The sequence below is a fragment of the Neophocaena asiaeorientalis genome, unplaced genomic scaffold, assembly GCF_003031525.2.
Source record: "Neophocaena asiaeorientalis asiaeorientalis breed wild unplaced genomic scaffold, Neophocaena_asiaeorientalis_V1.1 scaffold798, whole genome shotgun sequence".
NCBI classification, from domain to species: domain Eukaryota; kingdom Metazoa; phylum Chordata; class Mammalia; order Artiodactyla; family Phocoenidae; genus Neophocaena; species Neophocaena asiaeorientalis.
In genome coordinates this window covers 2581858-2604707 of record NW_020173042.1, presented here as the reverse complement: position 1 = coordinate 2604707, position 22850 = coordinate 2581858, and the positions used below count along the sequence as shown (strand labels likewise).

The 22850-nt window shown below is 44.7% G+C and overlaps 1 protein-coding gene across 1 annotated transcript in view; it reads right to left on the bottom strand.

Moving 5' to 3' along the window:
- Window positions 1-22850, bottom strand: part of CUL1 (cullin 1) — a 74048-nt gene that overhangs the window by 12150 nt on the left and 39048 nt on the right. The window contains exons 8-14 of the mRNA XM_024742840.1: window positions 20271-20433; window positions 18777-18907; window positions 5532-5639; window positions 5346-5452; window positions 2964-3012; window positions 2105-2236; window positions 750-867 (exon numbers count right to left, since the gene is read on the bottom strand). Of these exons, the coding sequence (XP_024598608.1) occupies window positions 750-867; window positions 2105-2236; window positions 2964-3012; window positions 5346-5452; window positions 5532-5639; window positions 18777-18907; window positions 20271-20433 (808 nt within the window). The remainder of the gene's footprint in view (window positions 1-749; window positions 868-2104; window positions 2237-2963; window positions 3013-5345; window positions 5453-5531; window positions 5640-18776; window positions 18908-20270; window positions 20434-22850) is intronic.

Sequence of the window (22850 nt, the reverse complement as noted above, 5' to 3'; positions counted from 1 at the left end):
CACAGATTACTCTGTGTATAGCACACGGACTATACATATCTAACACACATACAACCTATACATTGTTTGTAACGGTCATGTCATCATCGCAGATGGCTGACAGTAAGTCCGCTGGCACGGCCGTCAAGTTGAACAGTGAAATAGTGCTTTCAATTTGGGAAAAGTACAAACCTCGTATTTCATTTAAAAAGATAAAATCACATGATGATGTCAGCGTCACCTGCCACCTCCTGCAGCAGGCAGACCTCACAGCAGGAGCCCAGCTGGCCTCCACAAATGAGGCTGGGCACCCGCCTGTCCCGACCCCCAACGGCAATCGGAAGCCATGTCTGACTCTGTTATCTATACAGCCAATTCAGTTTCTTATAATTAAAAAAACTGCTAGAATGGAATTAAACTAAGGTTAAAAAACATTCATTGAAACTTAAACTGTGCGTGGAGCCCCGAGATGGCAAACGCCTGGGGTGGGGCGGCCACGTCAGCCAGGAGAAGGGGCCGGGGCTCAGGACCTGGACGCAAGCCACCCGCCCGGCTCGGCCCTCCGGGAAAGGCCAACACGCTTCCAAGGCTGTCACCTCCTGTCACCACACAAGTCAGGAGGTGGGCAGTGCCTGTGGGGAGGACTTCCTGTTTACCTGTCCCTGAATTTCTGATAGGGCATCCACCATCTCTCTCACTAGCTACAAAGAGCGCCACCTCCTCCGAGAACCCTGCCTGTAAAGGAAGCTTGGAAACCCAAGCATACTCACAGTCCAGGGGCTCCGAGTTCGTCAGGTGTTTTTTGAACTGCTCATTCAAATCTTTGCTTACACCAATGTCTTGAAACATCCGCTGAAGTTTAGAGGTATACTCGAAACCACAAGCTTGCTGAAATGAACCCAGATAACTGCCTTATTAATTTCTATAGAAATATAAATGTATACAGGGACTCCGATGGGGATCACAGTACATGACGGACGCTTAACCGAATTACTAAAGGTAGTTAACATTTAACTGTATCTCAGGGTATAAACATGCACTGATTAAAATTCATACACTATCAAAAATTATAGTTATAAATGGAATGGTTACGACTTTATACACACAGTAACTATCACGCAGGCCCAAAGAGCAAGGATTTCTGACCCCGTGGGGGAACACCAAGATGACATAGTTCGCTATGTCTCTCATCCACTACCACAGACTGAACGGTGCCCCTACCCCAGTCCTGTGCTCATGGCATTTGGAAGTCAGGTCACAGAGAGATAATTAAGTTTAGAAAAGGTCATGAGGGCGGGCCTCCGCCACGTTGGGATTAGTGTGGTTGTGAGAAGAGACGGAGAGGGTGCCCCCGACCCTGCTCCCTGTCGTGGGAGGACGTGGCCGGGCGGCCCCAGGCAAGCTGGGAAGAGAGCCCTCACCAGAAACTGAACTGGCTGGGACCTTGATCTTGGACTTCCCGGCAGCCTGCAGAACTCTGAGAATAAACCTCTCTTGTTCAAGCCACTCAGTCTATGGTATTTTGGTACGGCAGCCCAGCTGAACAAGATGCCCGTGGAACTATAACTTCGGGTCAAAGTGAAATATGCTGCAAAACATGTAGCAGCATTTGACAGGCTAGCGAGCAGGCTAAGTGCAGAGGCGGCCGAATAAGGAAAGAAATACTCAACAGCAAACTAACACTGACGCTTTCTGTCCTCCTGCAGACGTGGGGTTACTAATTGTTAACCAAGCCCAGAAAAAAACAAAACACCCCGCCCCCTCAAGGCCAACAGCACAAGAGTACGGGCCACGCCACGTGGAGCAATTCTTGGTGGCGGGGACAGAGCTGAGGCCACAGGTGCAGGAGCGGGCGCTGGGCGTCGAGCAGGGCTCGGCTGGAACAGAAGGGCCCCCGGGTGTGTGTGCTGGGCAGGTAGGGTGGTCGGGAGAGCACGTGAGGCCTGATGAGGGGAGACCTGGGCTTATCACAACTGTGGTGGGTTCTCGGTAGCGGAGTAGCAGAGCGCACCCTGCACGGACTCCGTGTTATCACTGATTGACGGCTTTGCCCAACTGATAACCTGGAGAGACTAGGAACTTCAATGACTTAAGCTGGAATCGTTCAGGAAGCGACGACACTTACCTTTAACTTAGAGATCATGCTTGCCTCGGCATCATCACTTGCACTGTTCTGATGGACGAGCCTCTTGGCCAGCATCTTCGCATAGAACTTCTGAAACACGTCTTTGTCCTCTATGTACTTGAAGACCACCATCTAGAAAGCCACCACGAGAGCACACTTAACGCACTTACAATCTGTCACCAAACACAGGCCAGAAACCAACACGTGTGCTTTGTCTTGTCCGGCCCTGTATGCCAACATTTATGACGACAAAAAATACTGTCCTGCTTCCTTGGTGGCGCAGTGGTTAAGAACCCGCCTGCCAATGCAGGAGACATGGGTTCGGGCTCTGGTCAAGGAAGATCCCACATGCCGCGGAGCAACTAAGCCCGTGCGCCACAACTACTGAGCCTGCGCTCTAGAGCCGGCGAGCCACAACTACTGGGACCGCACGCCTAGAGCCCGTGCTCCACAACAAGAGAAGCCACCGCAATGAGAAGCCCATGCACCACAAGGAAGAGTAGCCCCCGATCACCGCAACAAGAGAAAGCGCGCGTGCAGCAACGAAGACCCAACACAACCAAAAGTAAATTTTTAATAAATTTAAAAAAATAGTTAAAAAAAATACTGTCCTGTAATCTTTAAAGTAAATATTTTCATCAACCCCTTAAATCACATTAAGTTGCTCTACACTTAGTACTAATGAGGAAAGTACAAATGCTAAAATTAATGACTCAACATAGGGAGTAAAATCATAGATTCAAAAGAAAATAAATGATTCTACTACTTTCCACATTCCAGATAGCTCATATAAATAACTTTAAAGCCACTTGTCAGAGAAAAGGTTACAACATAGTGACATAACTACCCAGCACCTTACCACTTGGTTGAGCGTGTCTTCTAGTTCTGCTTCTTCTGGGTTCTTGGAACTGAAAAATTTTTAAAGGCATAGTGTTTTAAAACAAATCAGCAAACATTTACTAAACAAGCACCACTGAGCCAAACTGCCATATCAGACTGTGGTTCTGAACATTCAAATGCTCAGTTCTTTTCAGATGAACAGGTGGAAGAGGGAAAGTTAGCTCTCCTTACCTGTGGCAACCTGTCAATCTTATATCGTGTCTCAATTTCATAATCTATTCTCCCATATAATCATTTAGAATATCCACAATGAAACTGAACAGAAGATACTTGTTAAAAGTTTCCCAAAACATTCTGAACCAAGTTTTCCTTTAAGATAATCCATTTAAATGTAAGTAAATGAGCTTCACTTTTCTAATTGCATTCTACAATATGCTTTAAGTTAACTTTGAAAAAAACCCAAACAAACACCTTTTAACGGCCTAATAATTAAAGACAATGAAAGGGGTTTTTAAACCACTTCTCAAGTGCTGCCTTCCGTTTGTCATTATGTCTACAAAATAGATGCTTGCCCTTTAACAACGGATTCATTCACTCTATTCTATGAGTAAATATTAATTGAAAGGTGATTTCAGGGTAAATACAAATTTAAAGCTTTTATCCCAAGAGTCCTTTATAAACAAGACCCCTATAAATTCATATAAAATGATCCAACCACCAGACAGGCTCCTATTTAAGAACAGTTGGCTCCGAAGGTCCATTCTTCCCTCTCTTTTTCTCACTGAGAGGTCAGGGCTGTATCTCTCCTGAAAGAAGTTAGTTTAGTGCCCACTGGAGTCTAGTCACTGACACGCGCTCATTAAAGCAGCACTTTTGGAACTATCCACCATTCTGTCTGCTTCAGCAGCCTTAACTGAAGAAAAATCTATCAAGAGACTTGATGAGAAAATTTCTAAAAAGACAATGGCTAAAAAAGAAGCTATGTACTCTGCCAAACAAACTGGAGCTCTATGAGAGTACCTACATATTTAAAATATTGAAAACTTTCATTTCATAGAGCCTAAAAAATGAAATCGGGTCAGAAGAGGCATCCCAATTTAAAGTCCATTTTCACTCCTGAAATGAATACATCAGTGGATCTGACTAGAATTGCTAAATTATACATTAGACAAGCATTGTGATAAGTAGGGGGAAAAAATCAAATACTCAGTTTGCACTGGGCCTTGGGCAAATCACTTTCTGGCAAAGTTAAGAGAGAGATAGCTACTGACCTTATCAAATGTTTTCTCATGTCAATCAAGAAGACCACATAGTTGTTCATACAGCTCTCAGTTAATAAAGTCAACTACACTAGATTTACTGCTGTTGAGCCATCCTTGCATTCATTCCTAGAAAGCTATGCTATGTTCTGGACCGTTCTTCTTTAGTTCGCTGATAAATTCAGTTTGCTAACGTTTTACTTAGGATTCCCACAACTCTCTTCTAAGTGAGACTTGTTCGTAGTCTTCTGCTTGGTAGTGCAGGTGTTCTCAGTCTTTTTTGGTAATGGGATTATACGAGCCTTTGAGAGCGGCTTAAAATACAATTTACTGTTATCAAACCAATATGGTTGTGGGGCACGGAAAACTACTGCAAAATCTGTTGGTGTGATATTTGGAATAGGAAAATAAGCCTTGAGCATTTCCAAACTGAAAAAAGCTACTCCTCAGTGAAAGAGATGCTGATGAAAACCAAAACACACACACAAAAAATTAAGTGAGAACTTCAAAAACCACAACACAGAGAAGAAAACCATAGGAGACACGTTGCCTCTAGTGCTTCATACACATACATTGATTAGGAAAAATACCAGTTGAGAAATAAGATGGTTAAAATACAAAGACTATGAAACAGCAACAAAACAAACTCGTTAAATGAAAATAAACGTTAAAAGTACACAGACTGATGCAAACACTATAGTATGTGGAGAGTCTTCTGTTTTAAAAAGCAGCCAGTGGGGGCTACTGCAGATTTTCAACTGGAAAAAAATTAATCAAGGCCAGTAGAAAAGAGCAAGTAGGGAGTGAAGAGAAATGGTGACTTTGTGCTGTAACCTCCACCCTCGTCACCACCAGCTGGACCTGCCCAGTGGAGTCTATTTAGCTAAAGGGTCACGGCGCACACCGCCTGCCATTATAGACATCAGTGATGTAAGAAAAACATGAACTGGGCACAGTACACGTAACGTGAAGTGCCGTTTAGGAAGACAAAGAAGGTGTATTAGGTTTACAGTATTTTCTCAAAAGGTACAAAAATTACAATTTAACATACACACGTAAAATGTAATATAAATTTTAACTCCTCATCTAGAGGCTGAGATTTTAAACAGGTTTACTAAGAAAAAACACAAAGTCACGAGTACCTCTTCTTCAACAAGGAGTCACAGTATCGAGCCAGCAACTCGGGGGATTTACTGGATGACTGAGCCATTTTGGTAACCGCGTTGTTGTTTATGAAGCGACCGCAAGCCTGCAGATCACAGAAAACACAGTCAGAGGCCAGTGTGCCAGCCACTGTCCCCAAGAGAGCCATGGGCCAGCACACCCACCTTGTCCAGTGCGGCCACGAACCCAGCATCGTTGTTGAACGCTGACATCACCAGGGCGTTGTATTTTTTGTGAACATCCAACACTGTCTGTACATACGTTTTGGGGTCCTTGGGTAGAGGGAGAAACAGACACACAAGTTGGTTTCTGGGGACTAAACGGCACACTAACAGCGACTAGAAAACATTCCAAAAGGTCTGGATACCTCTTCAAAGATGTTAACAAGATCAAGAAATAGTTTTCATTCCATCATCAAAACACATAGGATATGATGTTTATAGATCTAATAAAAGAAAATATATTCTCTGCACTCGAAATTAAATACTGACTTCACGCTATATGAAAAATAGTGATTTTTTCAAGCTATCTGAAAACTCAAAGGGATGACAGAAAACAAACTTTCAAAGTGGTAGCTTTACTTTGCCAATCTTTGTTGTTAACAATTCAACTTCTCGACTTTGTTTTGGCTGGGGAAACCAGTCTACCAGTTATTTAGAACTTAGCTGGGCAGGCAATGCAAAGAACATAGCTTTTAGGTCCTAGGAAGTGTGGTTGAGGGGCCGGAGTAGGTCACACGTGGCAGCAACGGTGAGATAGTACATTTGGGAAAATCAGAAGACCCACGTGGACAAACAGAGAGAACTGAGATGGGAAAGGCCAGGGCCTGGGAGACAGGACAGGCAGAGCTCTGTGGGATCGGCAGGGTGGCCCAGTGGGAGTCTCTGGACAAAGGAACAACAGGATGGAAATGAAATGTGAAAGTCAGCCACAGGAGAGGCTTCTGGAGCGACACAGAAGGAACACAGGAAAGGGGGCGCCAAAGGAGACAGTCCTGGGTCATAAGAAAGCAGAGGCTGACGCTGAGCACCAGCTGCGCACCGGACAGCGCTGAGCCCGCTGAGGGCTGTCACTACGCTGCCGCGAGGCCAGTGCTGTTCGCATCCCCTCCTCACAGACGAAGAAACAAAGTCACAGGCAACCAGCCGGCCAAGGGCCTAAGCGGTGGCAGTCGGGCCCGGACACGGGCAGCCTGACTCCTGAGAGCCTCTGAGAAGGAAAGGGCCCAGGTGAGAGGTCGGGAAGACAGGCTGAGCCCACGTGGTGCGCGCTGAGGGCACAGCGGCCGGCACATCACAAAGGCAAGGCCTGGTGCAGGGGGCTTAAATGGTTTGCCAGCGTTTCCAAATTCCTCACAGGTGTTTCTCCTCGGGATTCAGGAACGAGAAACAGAACTCCCTCAGTTCTAGTTGTTCTGCATTTTTGTGACACTTGTTTTAAAATAATAATGAGTAACCATTAAGAGTAAATCATTTTTCTGTGATAGATAGGGTTACACTAAGAGTGTCAGAGGTTTTTCTGTTAAAGATGTAATAAAAATGCCAGGATTATTATTATTATGAACAAATGATAACAAGATTATCATTTCGATGACATGTAAAGTGGCCTCTACCTGATAGACATTTGACAAAACATTAAAAGGGAATTTAACACAAAATAATTGCCAAATAAAAATCACTTAAAATACTGAAAGCCAATGCCACATATGTTTAATGTTTAAAAATTATCTATCTTAAAACTCAGAACACACACAGCATTAACTGCTCCACCAGATAACCCAGCTCTCAGTTTCATGACAACTATTCCGGGTGTAGAAGAATCTCTTGCATTCTGTATTAATGGTCTTATTCACAAGACTGCACCCAAAAGCATCTCTCAGTTGGCACACAGCGTACTTCATATAAGCTCATTTCTTTTTTCTAACAATGAAAAAATACTGTCCGCTTGACTTAATTTTGGTTTTGCCATTGAAATTGATATTGCTTTCGCCAATTCAGATTGCTTTCTGATTTCATGTCAAATTATTTCACATCATTCAAATTATTTTTCTCTGCATTTGTTCTTTTAAAGTATTTACAAAGAACTTGTATCTACACACTGGAAAATGCCGCAAACATTATCGTGTAGTATTTGAATAAAGGAACGTTAAAGGTTAACAGCGTTACAAAGAACCGCATATCAAAACTGCCAAGTTAAGGGCTTTGCTTCCAAAACTTGCTATTTCTTGGAACACCACTCACAGGATTGATATAAAGTATATTATGTATATAAACAGATTAGTTTTTATTTTATCTGCAAGAATGACTCACCCTTGGCAGCAGAGAGGGACACATGCACGTTTATACCTGGGCATCACCTACAAGGAAGACGGACCCACTGGGTGGCACTGCTCCTCTACCTCACCCTGGCTCCCAGAGACGACCTGAAGCTTGGACTCCCCACATCAGCACCCCCCCCCCCCTTGCCCTGGACCATCATCAATGGATTCCTTTGAATCAGGAAAGTCTCCACGGTGACCATTATGTTTACAGGAGAACTACAACGCTCTTCCCTGTTTTCTTGATTTCTTGACCGATTTTTCTCAGATCTAGGATTTGGAAAAACATAAATGTCCCCAAAAACGCCCAGCAGAACTGCCCGTGGAAAGACAGCGCTTCCCTAAGGGAACAGAAGTCTTCAGACTCCAATTCCAGATTCTTTCTGCTATACGAGAAGACCCAGCCAGGAGCCTGGCTGGTGAGAAGTGAGGGTGTGAACGGAACCCACTGAGGGAAGAGCGTGCCAAGGTACTGAGCCCTGGAGACTTGAATTTAGCATCTGAGATCCAGAGAGAAGCCAGCTTGGAACCTGGCAAGGGCAGATGGAGATGGGAACACACAGGAATAACACAGAGGAGAGAAGTTAAGGAAGGAGCCGTCAGCAGTGCCAAACAGAGAAAAGACGTTCCAAAGGTGAGTGATTTAGCAACCAGGAGGTAAATGACGGTCTCTTCAGAGGGCACCAGATCGCAGGGTTAGACAAGCAACAGAGGTTAGGAGAGAGAAAAGATCAGCCGGATGAAATGCACGTTTTTTTCAAGAGCATGAAGATGTGAATTTCTGACGGTAAAAAAAAAAAAAAAAAAAAAAAAAAAGGAAAGCTCAGCTTGGTGCTCTGTGACGACCTAGATGGGTGGGATGGGGGTGGTGAGGGAGGTCCAAACGGGAGGGGATATAGGTATACATAGAGCTGATTCACTTCATTGTACAGCAGAAACTGACACAACATTGTAAAGCAATTATACTCCAATAAAAAAAAAAAAGGTAGTCAGTAATTGGCGTGATTACTCAATAGTACATGGGAGCTCTCTGCATATAAGAAACAGGACGCCTCTCAGGCTGGTCCCAGAGGGATCTCATCCAACTCCTACGCGATTGGTGTCTTTATTGCCAATGGCCGTCACATTCCTCTCCAGACCAGACCAGACCAGACCAGACGTCCCCACTCGGTTCACACAACCTGCTGCGGACGCCTGGAGGGATCCCCAAACTCTGTGTGCCAGAGCCGGCCCCATCTCCTCCCTGGCTCTGCTGCTCTCTGGACCTCTCTCTTTCCATTTCTTTTGTTTCAACGTGTTATTGCAGAAAAGAGTCAAACATATTCAAAATTACAAAGAACAGGAAAACCCACCCCACGTATTCATCGTCCAGCTTCAACAATTATCCAACACAGGTCCCGACCATTACAGAGTCTAATTACTTAATTCCTTCTGTGTCCCTCACCAGCCCATGTCATTTCCATCTGAACCACTCTAACAAACCTAACTGGTACACTAGCAACTCTTCTTCCTTTTAATCCATTTTCTACATGGTAGCGATTTTGTAAAAAAAAAAAAAAAATCTGATCTTGTCAGTGTCTGTTTTATTATAACCCTCCTCCTGGTTTCGTCTTGCTCTTAGGATTAAGGTGTATCATCAACCTGGCCTTCGAGGTCTCCCATGGTCTGGCCAGCCCAGGCCCACCCTTGCAGGTTTACCTTGTGCCCTGCCCCCTCTTCCTGTCGCAGCAGACTTCGCGGTGGCCAGGACAGGTCTCTGCTCTGTCTAGGACCCCTACCTGGCCCAGGCAGCTCCAACTCTTCTACTGGTCTCCAATACTTTCAGGGAACCTCCGTGAGCTTCCAGGACAGGCCAGGCTTCCCTGTTACACGAGCTCACCATTCCCGTGAGCTATCTCCAAGGGCGGCCTCCCTCGCCGGGCATGAGCTCAAGGGGCTCACCAGACTGCGCCTGCCTTGCCTCCTGTACTTTGCCAACTCATTCTGAAATGGCCAAATCAGGAACAACCATAATCATAACTGAATTACTACCTTTTATCCCACGTTTCCACTAACAGGATAATTCTAAAAGCCCGTCTCACAGAGAGAAAACACACTTTAGGAGCCTGACATAACTTCCACCTTACCCTTAGTTAAAGCAGGGAGGCGTGTGGGGCACGCCCAGAGGAGTGAGGCCAGCACCTCATGGGGAGCTGCTGCACGTCACACAGGATTTCTCGGGGTCACCTGTGATCCTAAGGAATACTGTAATTCTGCCTCAAGAGGCCTGGGGTCTCCCCCTCACGCACGTGCATCGCGCTCTCAGCCTGTGCGGCCTCCAGGGCCCCGGGCGGCACCCGGCCTCCTGTCCTCGCGGGGGACAGGCGGAGGCAGCACAGGCCACCCAGGGCCTTGTTCCACGAGGCCGACGTCCACACCTCGGGGCTGCTTCTCTTCACGAAGGAAAGGGAAAGAAATGTGTCTCAACTGACGAGAACACACCACGCCATTGTTCGGGGTCAGTGGAACTCTTCTTCCCCATAAGCATTAGCATTTCCCCTTTGGAGTCGCATCAGCTCCAAGCAAAACACAGAGAAGCAAAAGGTTCAGAAAGAGAACAGTCCCAAACCACCGACTGCACTCTGCCGATGACGTGCGGGAGCTTCAACCCCAGCCCGGCGCCCCATCGCTCAGCACTTTCTGAGGTGCCCCCCTCCACTGCCAGCCTGTGTGCACTCAGGGTTTAAAAGTAATTTTGATATTACCTAATGAGCAAAAACCCCCAAAACCCAAACCAAAAAAACCAAACAGCCCCCTCCCCAAAGTGGGAGAGAAATGGGAGGCCTCAAATACCATTCAGTATTCTAAGTCTCACATTTTCTTAATGGGCCTTAAAAAAGTAATCAATTTTTGTCTGCGTTGGGTCTTCGTTGCTGCACACGGGCTTTCTCTAGTTGTGGCGAGCAGGGGCAACTCTTCGTTGCGGTGCGTGCGGGCTTCTCACCGCGGTGCCTTCTCCTGTTGCTGAGCACGGGCTCTAGGTGCGCAGGCTTCAGTAGTTGTGGCTCACGGGCTTCAGCAGTTGTGGCTCACGGGCTCTAGAGCGCAGGCTCAGTAGCTGTGGCACATGGGCTCAGTAGTTGTGGCTCGCGGGCTCTGAAGCGTAGGCTCAGTAGCTGTGGTGCACGGGATAAGCTGCTCTGCGGCATGCGGGATCTTCCTGGACCAGGGCTCGAACCCGCGTCCCCTGCGTTGGCAGGTGGATTCCTGCACCACCAGGGAAATCCTTTAATGGGCTTTTCTTACTCCATCGCCTCAACTCTTTTGTTTAGATAAGCAGAAATCACTAGTTTTTCTGACTGAGAATGGTTTAAGTTTAAAATATCAAGACAAACGTAGCAACTGAACCAGTGCTCTCCATTCCCACCACGTTAACCTCTGTCCACCTGCTACTTTCTGCTTCAGTCATTTTTACTTATCTTATGAGCCTCAGAGCGTAATGAACACATCTTTAATCTGATCATAACCTTCGGCCTCTGATAAACTTTTACAAATCCCTGACCTGAGTTACGTGACCGTGTGGGCTCCCATTTTTGACCCTGGCCCCTCGTGCCCGCTCACCCCCTACCTTGCCCTGAATCCCAGGTGTGCCTGCAGTCAGCCCTTTGGTGTTGGTTACCCCGTAAATGCTGAGGCTCTAACTGACTAGATTTAGGTGCTGGGTGATCAAAGGCAAAAATATTAAATCTTGAAAGTGGAACTAAGTTAGACTTGCCAAGAAAAACTGTGTCTTCTCTAAGTGAAAGGGTGATGTTTCAGAAAGTAATAAATGCATTAGCTCAGAAACAGGAGCAGCGTATACAGAAGGGAAGCGGGTGGGTGGGCGGCCAGAGAAGTTCACGGGTCGCATGTGCTGGTCTTGAACCGGGCAGGGGCCACTTCAGGACGTACAGATACCCAGCAAAGGCGAAGCCAAAATTAGTTTAACGTGGGGTATAAAGTCAGATTTGGGCAGGAAGAGGCTTCCTGCTTGTGAAAGGACTGGAGTTCTCCCTACAGTTGAAGGAGAGAAGGGTGTTTCCCAGATACACAAAGGATACAGTGAGTCTTTTCAGAGCCTGGTTATCTTAGACTGAAGATAGACATTTGTGTATTTTTTCCTTCAGAGAAAATGGTTACCCTCTTCATCTCATGGCAAAGACAGAAGACGATTCATAAATTTAGCTGCGTGCTTTCTGAACCAATCTGCACTGTCACCAAGTATCAGCTCTTTATGTAATTAAAGTTGTAACCTGCTCCCTCCTTTCTCCTTTCCCACATCGACTGCACCAAAACTAGGACACTTCTTTCGTTTTGCTTTTTTTTAAAAAGTTTTATTATGGAAAAATTTCAACATATTCAAAATAAGAAATAGTAAAATCAGCTGCCATAATCCATCACCCAGCTTTAAGGGACAGCCTATAGCTGTAATAGTCTAGGATTTTCTTATCCTACCCTCTCCACACTCTTTAAAGATACGATGGATATGTTTTCCATCTCCCTTGACCACACAAAGCCGGGTCACACTCCAAATGTAAAAGGTCCCCGAGCTAAAGTTTAGCTCTGCGTGGGTAATTTTCTTCTATTATCACCCACAGCAAGGTTGAGTCAGGACTGTTATTTAAGCTTTTTACTCCAGAAGAGAAAGGGAATCTTGGCTGTATAAATGAAACCCAAATCTGCCAGAGGCACCCAGCACTGTGTTACTCTGTTCGTTCTGGGGTAAGCTCACACACAAGTGAGTCCTCAATCCCAACCATGGAACTTTCTCGTAATTCTTTTTCGTAAGGGGTCCCAGACTCAGCCCCTTTGTCTTATACTGAAAAATTTGCTCGTCAGAGCTCCCTGATTTTACTTCTGCTTTTAGAACTCTCCGCTCTAACTGCTCCCTCTTACAAGCACTATCGCCGCGGCAGCCCTGGGCCGCTCCTGAAACGCCTCTCCCTCTCAGTACACCATTGCCTCCAAAGCTGCAAGTAACCATTCACGACTCTGTGCCCCAGGCTGGTTCTGCAGCCCAACCTCCCACCGTCACACCGACAGCCCTGCTGGACATCGAAGCATCTACAAGCCCATTCTTGTTGGATTATATTTCAGTTCCAGTTAGACTGAGGTCACTAAATCAAGATACGGTTTCAAAGAGGACTCTGTGCTTACCTGTTGCCACTTCTGCCCTGAAGACAGAGTAATGAAACATTCTCTACACCTGATTTATGAAGCTTTCTTTGTAGGGAAGAATAGCACCCAGACTGCTGCAGAATCGTGTGTTAATTAAAAATTCAACATGGAACCAACTGTTATCGGTCAAGCATTCACCAGCAGGTACTTACCAGTCTGTATTGACTCTTTTCCTGAACTTTATTTTGCTACAAAATTGTGGCATTAGGGGAACTTATAAAGCCATCCAATGACTTGACATAGTATTTACTCTGTATTTACATGGATGACTTTCCACATAGCTGGTGTTCTCTTTAGGATGGGCCATAAGGAAAGGTACCGTCAGTTCTGAGTGCCGATAAAGTCATTCCTCTGAGCCGCAGGCTCATTCCCTAAGATCACGATGAATCAAGGAGCTGACTGTACCTCACAGTACTACCAACTGTCCTTTCCAGCAAGCTCTCTGTACTGTGGAAGACATCAGAGGTCAATTTGTAATCCACCTCTAATGAGAGACCAGACTTCACTGCACGCACTCTGAGTGCTATCCTACACTTAGCTTCCTTTGTGTTTCCAACCCTTATTTTGCTACTGTTTCATTTATCCTATTGTCTTTTATGTATTGTGTAAGCCGCCCTGAATCCTGCCGGCAACAGTGAGGAGTATAATTAAGACCTAAGTAGACGGAGACCCTATTCTGTGTGAGGCACAGAGCTGGGCTGAGGCCATGAAGATGGATAGAGCCATCCCTGTAGAAGACATTTACACAGACATCTAAGATACACGGAGTGTGAATGTCATGTAAATTGTCCGACATGCTGCTATTTCAAAGGGGTGATCGAGAAAGCCTTCATGGAAGAAATGGCATTTGAGGGTACTGAAAGATAAAGGTGTTTAACACATAGGAAAAAAAGAAGGACTATGTCTAAACAGATAGAACCAGGAGGGTACAGCACGGCACACGTATGGACTGGGAGTGTTTAAAAACGTTTCGACGATGGGCATAATGAGGATGAAGAGTAAGGAGGATGAAACCAGAAAGGAGCTGGGGCGGCAGCAGGTGGCCCTTCCTCCTTGCCACCATGGTCATCGTCATTATCAACAATGACTACTTGCTGTATCGGACGCTAGTTCTAAAATTATAGAGTATCAAACCATAGTAAGGTGTCAGCTTTACTCTTAAGGGATTTATAATAGATGGAGTGACAAGAAACACAGAAGTTATACACAAATATAAAGTGGCATTTGGGAGATTTTTCTAAATGCCCTAATGGTTTAGGATGAGGATACAACTACTTGGGCGGGAAGAGTGGAGAGCATTTTTTTTTTCAGAAAGTGGGATTTGAGCTGGCCTTCAAAAGCAGGATAAAACGAGAAGGAAGGAAGGACCGCGTTCTAAGCAGAGAAGTTAGCGTGTATAATAAACAAGGACGTGTTCTGGGGGGAATGAGGACAGAACAGTTTCACTGGAAGATGAGGTTCATGACAATGGGAGCATATTAGAAGAGGCTTTTGACTTAATATAATATGGAAGATTTAATATATTATTTTAGGGAAGAGGGGTTTTTTGTGCTTTATTTAAAGCAACGGATGAAGAACATGGAGTAAAACTGTTCACACATTAAGGAATATTTTTGGAAGACGAAACTGCTAAGCAAGATGAGGGATGAACAGGAATGGGAGAGATGTAAGACCATCCAAGGGTAGCTTTGGGACTAGGCGGGAAAAGCCTGGAGGGCCGAGGGACGCAGCACGTCCCCACTCCACTGACTCAGCAGAGAGGACTGGGTGGCGGCTACGCACTGCTGGGGGCCGACAGGCTGGCTGCCCGCTGGTCCGAGAGGACCCCACGGCCATGCCCACATCCAGTAGGAAATGACTCCACCTGAGAAGACTCAGGTGTCAGGGGCAGAGGGTGAGGCCGCGTGGCACATACTCCACAGCTGCCGCCGCCACGCTAAGGAACCAAGGAAAGAAGATGTGAGCTTTAAAAGGGACCCGCAATACAGTCACTAAAGCAGGCCAATGAGGTCACGGAGACCTGAGAAGACAGTGAGATGCGATGAGAAGACAGAAGTGTGGAGGCCCCTCGCGCTGGGATCCTCGGCAGCAGAGGCAGCACAGGAAGGCCGTAATGCTTGCTGGATGAGCGGAAATGACGTCAACCTCCTCTGCGGCACCTGCCGGTCCTCTGAGTTTCACCACCAGCCAGCACCAGCAGCTGGCTGCTTTGGTAGACGAAACAGCTGAGAACCCAGCACGGGGCCACCCCACCATGGGCTTCAATCCTTTTAAATGAACACCTGAAGGTGCGGGCTCTGCTTTCAAGATGCTCCCCTCAACACCTAAGTGGACGGGCCCAACCTCCTCCTATATTTTAATACGGATTACTTTTCTTCCGTTACTACATTGCCAACAACTGAGCACATGTGTAGTGCCGCGGCCCGTCTACACAAGCACACGAGGTCTCTCAATGTTCGACTCCTGCCGGCCTGGAGGCAACGTGAAATGTGCTGATTTGCCCTGCTGCTGCCCCACTGTCTCCTCTCAGCCCAGAGGCCACACGCGGGGTAACCTGCCTATGAAATAAACTTGCCGATTAGAAGAATTATCTGATCCTTTGTTCAGCTCTAAACCTGTTTAAAACCCATCCTTGAAGATTTCTTTGTGTTTCCAAAGTTCTACCGCTGCCCCGATGCAATATGCTAACGGTGCCTGCAGCACGGCTAGGCGCGAGTGTCCTCAGTCGCGAGCATCTCTTGAGGGCTGGAGAGAACGCCTCCTCATGCTGGAATCTCACGTCATGGTGGGTGGGATGGACCCACACTGATCTGCTTCAGCCTGAAGCCCCTGTACCCTGAGAGGAGCCCTGATCCCGAGCTGCGTTCCCTGGTGTTCCCCGGCCTGGGTGCGGGGCAGGTACAAGAAGCAGTGTGTCTAAAAACACCACATGTGTTCAGGGTTTCAGCCACACTTCACAGGGCAAGGCTGGCAGTTCCTCTTTGGGTAAAGAGAGGGGGACACCATGAGGGGGATTTCCCAGACACTGGTTACCCAGGAACAGCCATTATTCTCAAATCTGTTTTACCTGAAAAAAAGAATGCCTTCAGAAACTTCTTAAGTAGATTTTGAAGTTTCTAACACAAAAATATTATTTGAATCTCATTACAAGTGTGAAACCTGTAATAATTTCAGCCTAGGCCACACTGATTAGCAGTAAAACTTGTTTTCTAGCCAAACTGATGGGATAAATGGAATCATAGGACTAGATAACTTTTCAGCCCTTAAAAAAAAAATCATTTAAGCAGTGTCTTCTATGGCATTTAAAAGATGAATTTAAATGATTCTCATATACTATGATTCAATTCAGTCAGGTGAAAAACTTTAAAAACTGTTTTCAAAGTAATTAAACCCCACTTAAAATTAGGTACGATGACTGTTAATTTTTTACTAATTCAACCAATCTCATTTTTCTGCCGCCTTTTTTTTTTTCCAGCATTAATGGGTTTTGGAAAACCATCATGGTTTGGGTTACAATACATCTTTTACGTTTACTACACATGTGATAAAAATGAATACCTACTTAAAATTATTTATGTTTTAGCAGCTGTATTTATTCTGTCCTACAATAAGCGGCTGCTGTGAGTCAGGCTAAGACTGGCTACATGTGCTCTCTCTGGAGCTTCTTCAAGTTTCCTGGGCTTTTTACATCATTGGTGAGTAAAGGTAGCAGGTCCGACCCAGCCCGGGGAAGGTCGTAAAGAAATCCACGCGCCAGTCAGACGGCACCACGAACTTATGAGTCAACCGAAACTTCAGAGATGAGCCAATAAAATGGAAATCCAGGGAAAACTCCTTTTGCAGAAAATAGGAAAAGTATTTGTTTTCTTAAAGGAACATTTCCTCACAAGAACAACCATTTAAAAAACCAGTTTCATGAGTTCAGTATAAAAACAGTTCTTATGGAAATAATAATGAATAATGTTATTTTTAAAATGTTTGACTTTTGAAAATTAAGGCAGATGCAATATAAATGCACCAAGTTATATATAATGATTCTTCGTGGGGGAAAATCTTATGTTGATGTTTAAATACACGTGTATCAGTGGCTTACATCTAAGTAATAAAAAATATTGTTTAGGGGACTTCCCTGGTGGTCCAGTGGTAAAGAATCCGCCTTACAATGCAGGGGATGAGGGTTCAATGCCTGGTCAGGGAGCTAAGATCCCACATGCTGCAGGAAACCTAAGCCCACACACCACAACTACTGAGCCCGCACGCCTCCACTAGAGAAGAGAAAACCCGCATGCCACAACAAGAGAGAAACCTGTGTGCTGCAAAGAAGACCGGACGCAGCCAAAAATAAATTAAATAAATAAATAGATAATAAATAAAAATATTGTTTAAAAGCTTAATTTCCAATAAAATATAACTGCTGGTAAATACAGTTTATTTTTGCTGTCTACTGCTGACGGACGAAGTCTGTCCTAATAGAGGAATGATTTTAGTTAGAAGCTGAACTTGTGCTTTAACTGCCATGAAAAGGTCAACTTCAGATTCAAGACTCACTGACCAAGTCAATCAGGCAGTTGACTGTATCCAAAAGAAAGAGAAAATGGTACTGGAGAATTACAACGTGATTATTTCTCCATCTAGAACCTTACTTCATTTGGAAAAGATTGACATTAGAAGGAATGTCCCACCATTCCTATGAAAACAAAAAAGCAAGTTATCCTACTGATTTTTAATCTAACTATATTCACCTAGAACATGAGTCCCTAAGGCCAATCTCATATCTAACATTTAACAGTTTACATGAAAAAGCGAAACCTGCTTCATTTATCTGCTATTCTAATCCATATCTGATGAAATAAGACTCACCACCTTAACTCATTTGAAGGAAAGTGATTTAACTTGGCTCTGCTGCCCACACAGCCAAACCGGGTTTTGAATTAACATCTGTGAAAACACCTTACGTTATTGAAAAGATATCTTCATCAGGTCACCCCTTTTGAATCCCATGTACGTGCCTGTGTCAGGTCCTTTAAAGGTGTGTTTACATTCTTCCCTCTAATATTTCATAGATGTGATAACAAGTGAGGCAGCAACCCCCATAATTAGAAGTAGAAAAGAGATCCCCCAAAGATAACAGGAAAATAAAGACTTAAAAAAAGATATTAAAGATAGTATTGTTGAAACTATTAACACCAAACACAATAAAATCAGAGATAAAAAGTTTTCTGATTCAGACCTAAGAACCAACTGTGTGTTCTAGAAGCTTTTCTTCTCCAATAGTTGTTCCAAACACTATCAAAATTGAAGTTCACAATAGGGACAAAACTGAAGACAACTTACCTGTCTCTTAGAAACACATGATACGTGCTATGTAAAATTATCAAGTGAATTACAGATAACCCAGCAGAATATTCTTGTGCCTCCCGCAGTGGGGATGGGGGTGTGTATGAGAAATGCCATACATTTCAGGGCCTTTCCAGGGCAAATAGCCCTGTGAGCTTCAATGGGAGGGCAGTACACAGACCGAAGTTCCTGCAAGGGGCAGCCTGTGGCCTGTGAGTGCCAGAGACAAGTCTCTAGGAGGCTTTAGCCTGTTCTTTCTATGGAATAATCTTCTCTCTTCTAGTGCAAGGAATGTAATTTTGAGAAGACATAAAGGAAAAAAGAATATCAAGAAATTAAACCCTTAATGCCTAAGAAGCGCCAGAGAAGAGTTTATGGAGATGTTTACTGAATAAAGATGCTTGTGAACCTTCTATTTTAGAAAGCCAAAACAAGGTTCTCTATGACAGTCTAGTGAAAATCTTACCCCTTGGATTTGTAAGTGGAGACACGAGACACACCTGCAGTCCGTGCGTGGGAATGGTTAGGCCCGACTGGTTTTCAGTTAAACAGTACTTACATTTAAAGCAGCTTCTCCACACTTTTCAATCGCTGCAAGACCCTGATTATGAATGTGTGTCTCCAGGAGTTTTTTCAATTCTCCCAGGCCATCCTGGATTCTAGATACAAGATTATACATGCGACCCAAATCTGAAAGAAGAAGGCGCCACACCTTTATGCACAGAAACAAACTCTGCATATCCATTCCACTAAGTAAGTGCTTATAGAGGTGAAAGGTACACTGAAATAAAACCACCGTGTTTTTACACCTTAATAATCAAATGCACTTAACTGTAACCAAATACTTTATATTTAGCATATGTATATTTAGCTGAAAGTAATAATGAAGTCATGCTATTATAAAAGCATATTCGGGCTTCCCTGGTGGCGCAGTGGTTGAGAGTCCGCCTGCCGATGCAGGGGACACGGGTTCATGACCCGGTCTGGGAAGATCCCACATGCCGCGGAGCGGCTGGGCCCGTGAGCCATGGCCGCTGAGCCTGTGCGTCCGGAGCCTGTGCTCCGCAGCGGGAGAGGCCACGGCAGTGAGAGACCCACGTACTGCAAAAAAAAAAAAAAAGCATATTCTCCCCCTTGCTAGGAGAAACTACTAATAGAGAAAGAAGATGATCAGGAACTACATCTGAGGCTTCCTAACATTTGAGATCGAGGTATGATTTATGCCTGACACGTAACAGGCACTCAAATATTATTTAAAAGAATGAATAAATTTAAGGAGTATTTATGAATATCCATCTCAACTATACAAACAAATAAGTCACAAAAGGGTCCCCATATTCTTCACTTAATATATGTATGGCACATGGCTGATATATGAACACCAAAGAAAAATCCTGAATCCAAACACCAATCTTTTACTGAGCTCCTAACATGTCCCAGTAAAACAAGGGAGGAGTAAAGGAAATACTTCTGCAAAATTATAGCCTTCTCATCTTAAAGAATTTTCAGAAGAAACATACGCAAGAAAAAAATAACCAGGGGCTTCCCTGGTGGCGCAGTGGTTGAGAGTCCGCCTGCCGAGGCAGGGGACACGGGTTCGTGCCCCGGTCCGGGAAGATCCCACGTGCCGTGGAGCGGCTGGGCCCATGAGCCATGGCCGCTGAGCCTGCGCGTCCGGAGCCTGTGCTCCGCAACGGGAGAGGCCACAGCAGTGAGAGGCCCTCGTACCGCAAAAAAAAAAAAAAAAAACCCAAAAACAAACAAACAAACAAAACCAGTGGTAGCATCATTTAATGCTAAGGTGTATGGAACAGGTTAGCCTCCAAACCAAACTGAAAAGACGCTCTTCCCCCAAAGTCACACCCCAAGCACACTGCAGAGGTCTGAAATCAACACACGACAAGGTACACACACGCGCACACACAATCTCACACGTGAATCTCTTAAAGAATGACTGGTGTTGGTAATGCTAACTCTGAGTCTAGAACTTCACACAATTTCAAAATCACAGATCAAAATAAATACCCTTGTGTTTTGAATCTCAGTGGCTCACCTTCATTTTTGTCGGCATCCAATAAATTCTGAAACTCTGTGTGGAAAATCTCCAAGTGTTTCTCGATGAGCACCTGCTCGCACTTCCGGGCTAGCTCGTCCTGGGTGCTCTCGTGAAGGTAGACCTGGACTCTCCGCTGCTCCTCCAGCAAACGAGCCTCCGCCTGTGGGAATTAATTCAAGTCAGAGGTTTGGGTTTGCTTTTTAAAAACTGCTAACAAAAACAGCAGCAAATTAGGGCTTCCCTGGTGGCGCAGTGGTTGAGAATCTGCCTGCTAATGCAGGGTTCAAGCCCTGGTCTGGGAGGATCCAACATGCCGCAGAGCAACTAGGCCTGTGAGCCACAACTACTGAGCCTGCTCATCTGGAGCCTGTGCTCCGCAACAAGAGAGGCCGCAATAGTGAGAGGCCCGTGCACCGTGATGAAGAGTGGCCCCCGCTTGCCAGAACTAGAGAAAGTCCTCACACAGAAACGAAGACCCAAAACGGCAAAAATAAATTAATTAATAAACTGCCCCCAACATCTTCTTAAAAAAAAAAAAAAGAAAGAAAGAAATTTCAATGATCTTGCATTATTCAGGTAACCTGAATAAAGAGTGAAAAACTATATTTTGTATTGTAAAAATGCCAATACTTCCCAAAATGCTTCTTTTTTTTTTTTTGGCAGTACACGGGCCTCTCACTGTTGTGGCCTCTCCCATTGTGGAGCACAGGCTCTGGACACGCAGGCTCAGCGGCCATGGCTCACAGGCCCAGCCGCTCCGCGGCATGTGGGATCTTCCTGGACCAGGTCACAAACCCGCGTCCCCTGCATCGGCAGGCGGACTCTCAACCACTGCACCACCAGGGAAGCCCCCAAAATGATTTTTAAATTTGGCATAATTTTGGAGAAATCTAGAAAAATTCAAGTGGAAGAATAAACATCCAAGAGCCAAAAAAAACAAAATGAAAAAATGACTGGGCAGGCCTTGCGCTGTCAAGAATTACTAACAGGACAATAGTTTCAACTGCAGAAATTTAAACCTTACTGCACATTCCAAATAGAGTTAAATGTGAAAAACAAAATAAACTTGGAAAATATCTGTAGTATATATCAAAAGGTCAATATCCTTAATATATAATAATCTCTGAAAAATCAATAAGTATGTGCAAATAAAAACATGGGAAAGGAAAAGGAACTATTTGCAAAGTAAGAAATACTTGAAGATCCTGATAAGATATAATTTGTTATATTATTTGGTTAATGGAATACCGCTATCCAGCAAATAGAAAATACATTAATGTAATAAATTAGTGGGGGAAAATTGTTATTAAAAAACCCTATAGGGCTTCCCTGGTGGCACAGTGATTAAAGAATCTGCTGGCCAATGCAGGAGACACGGGTTCGAGCCCTGGTCCAGGAAGATCCCACATGCCACGGAGCAACTAAGCCCGTGTGCCACAACTACTGAGCCTGCGAGCCACAACTACGGAGCCCGTGCTCCGCAACAAGAGAAGCCACCGCAATGAGAAGCCTGCGCACCGCAACGAAGAGTAGCCCCGGCTCTCTGCAACTAGAGAAAGCCGGCACACAGCAACAAAGACCCAGTGCAGCCAAAAACAAATAAATAAAAACAAAACAAAACCCTACAGCATTACCCCAATTTGGTGTTTATGTGCATACTTAAGCAACAGTGTCCCAAGTTTGTGCAGGTTTATGCTATTTGTATTTCCCTGCAAGTCTACAGTTGTGTGTTTTCTTTCCTGATTACAAAGCTATTTTAAAAAACAATAAAAGATCTTTCTGTGCTTTAACTCTAAAGTTCCAAGCCTCTGCTGCTTCATATCTAGTATTTCATTAAGCCTGATACCTCAAGAACTAAAGCTGGTGAAATACAGGACATGCAAACCAAAAAGCACCACTTTTTCTTGAGGTTATACCTGTTTCCTGGAAGAACATAATACACTGGCAGCAAAAAGTCATCTCTTAAAAACCTTTCTCTCCCCTAAAATGAAAGGTAAAGCTTTGGTATCACTGCTGATTCACTCTCTGGGGGACATTGGCTTTCCATCCCCTGTACTACAAAAAAACAGTAGCACTCTACAGACTCTTCCTGCAGGGGCCAAGAGGGAAGAGCAAACTGGTCCCTAAGTGATCACAAAAGCCAGAGGGGCTCAGTAGTTGTTTACACAGCAGTCCCCCCTTATCTACGGGGGATATGTTCCAAGACCCCCCAGTGGATGCCTGAAACTGTGAACCCTATAGGTACTATGTTATGTTTTTTCCTATACCTACATACGTATAAGAAAGTTTAATTTACAAATTAGGTACAGTAAGAGATTAGCAACAACAATAAAGTAGAACAATTATAACAATATAATGTAATAAAAGTTATGTTTAATGCCTTTTCCATCTTAACTGGGCACGTGTCATGCACTGTGGCCATAACGTCAACTTGAGGTGTGACAGCAAAACTAGCATAAATTTTCCTTCTTCGCAATTTCATGGAGATACAATTTATTCTCACCACAGATCTTAGCAACCTTTTCCTTATTAAGTTGAGAACTTCCTCCTTTTTACTTAAAGGAAGTACTTTATGGC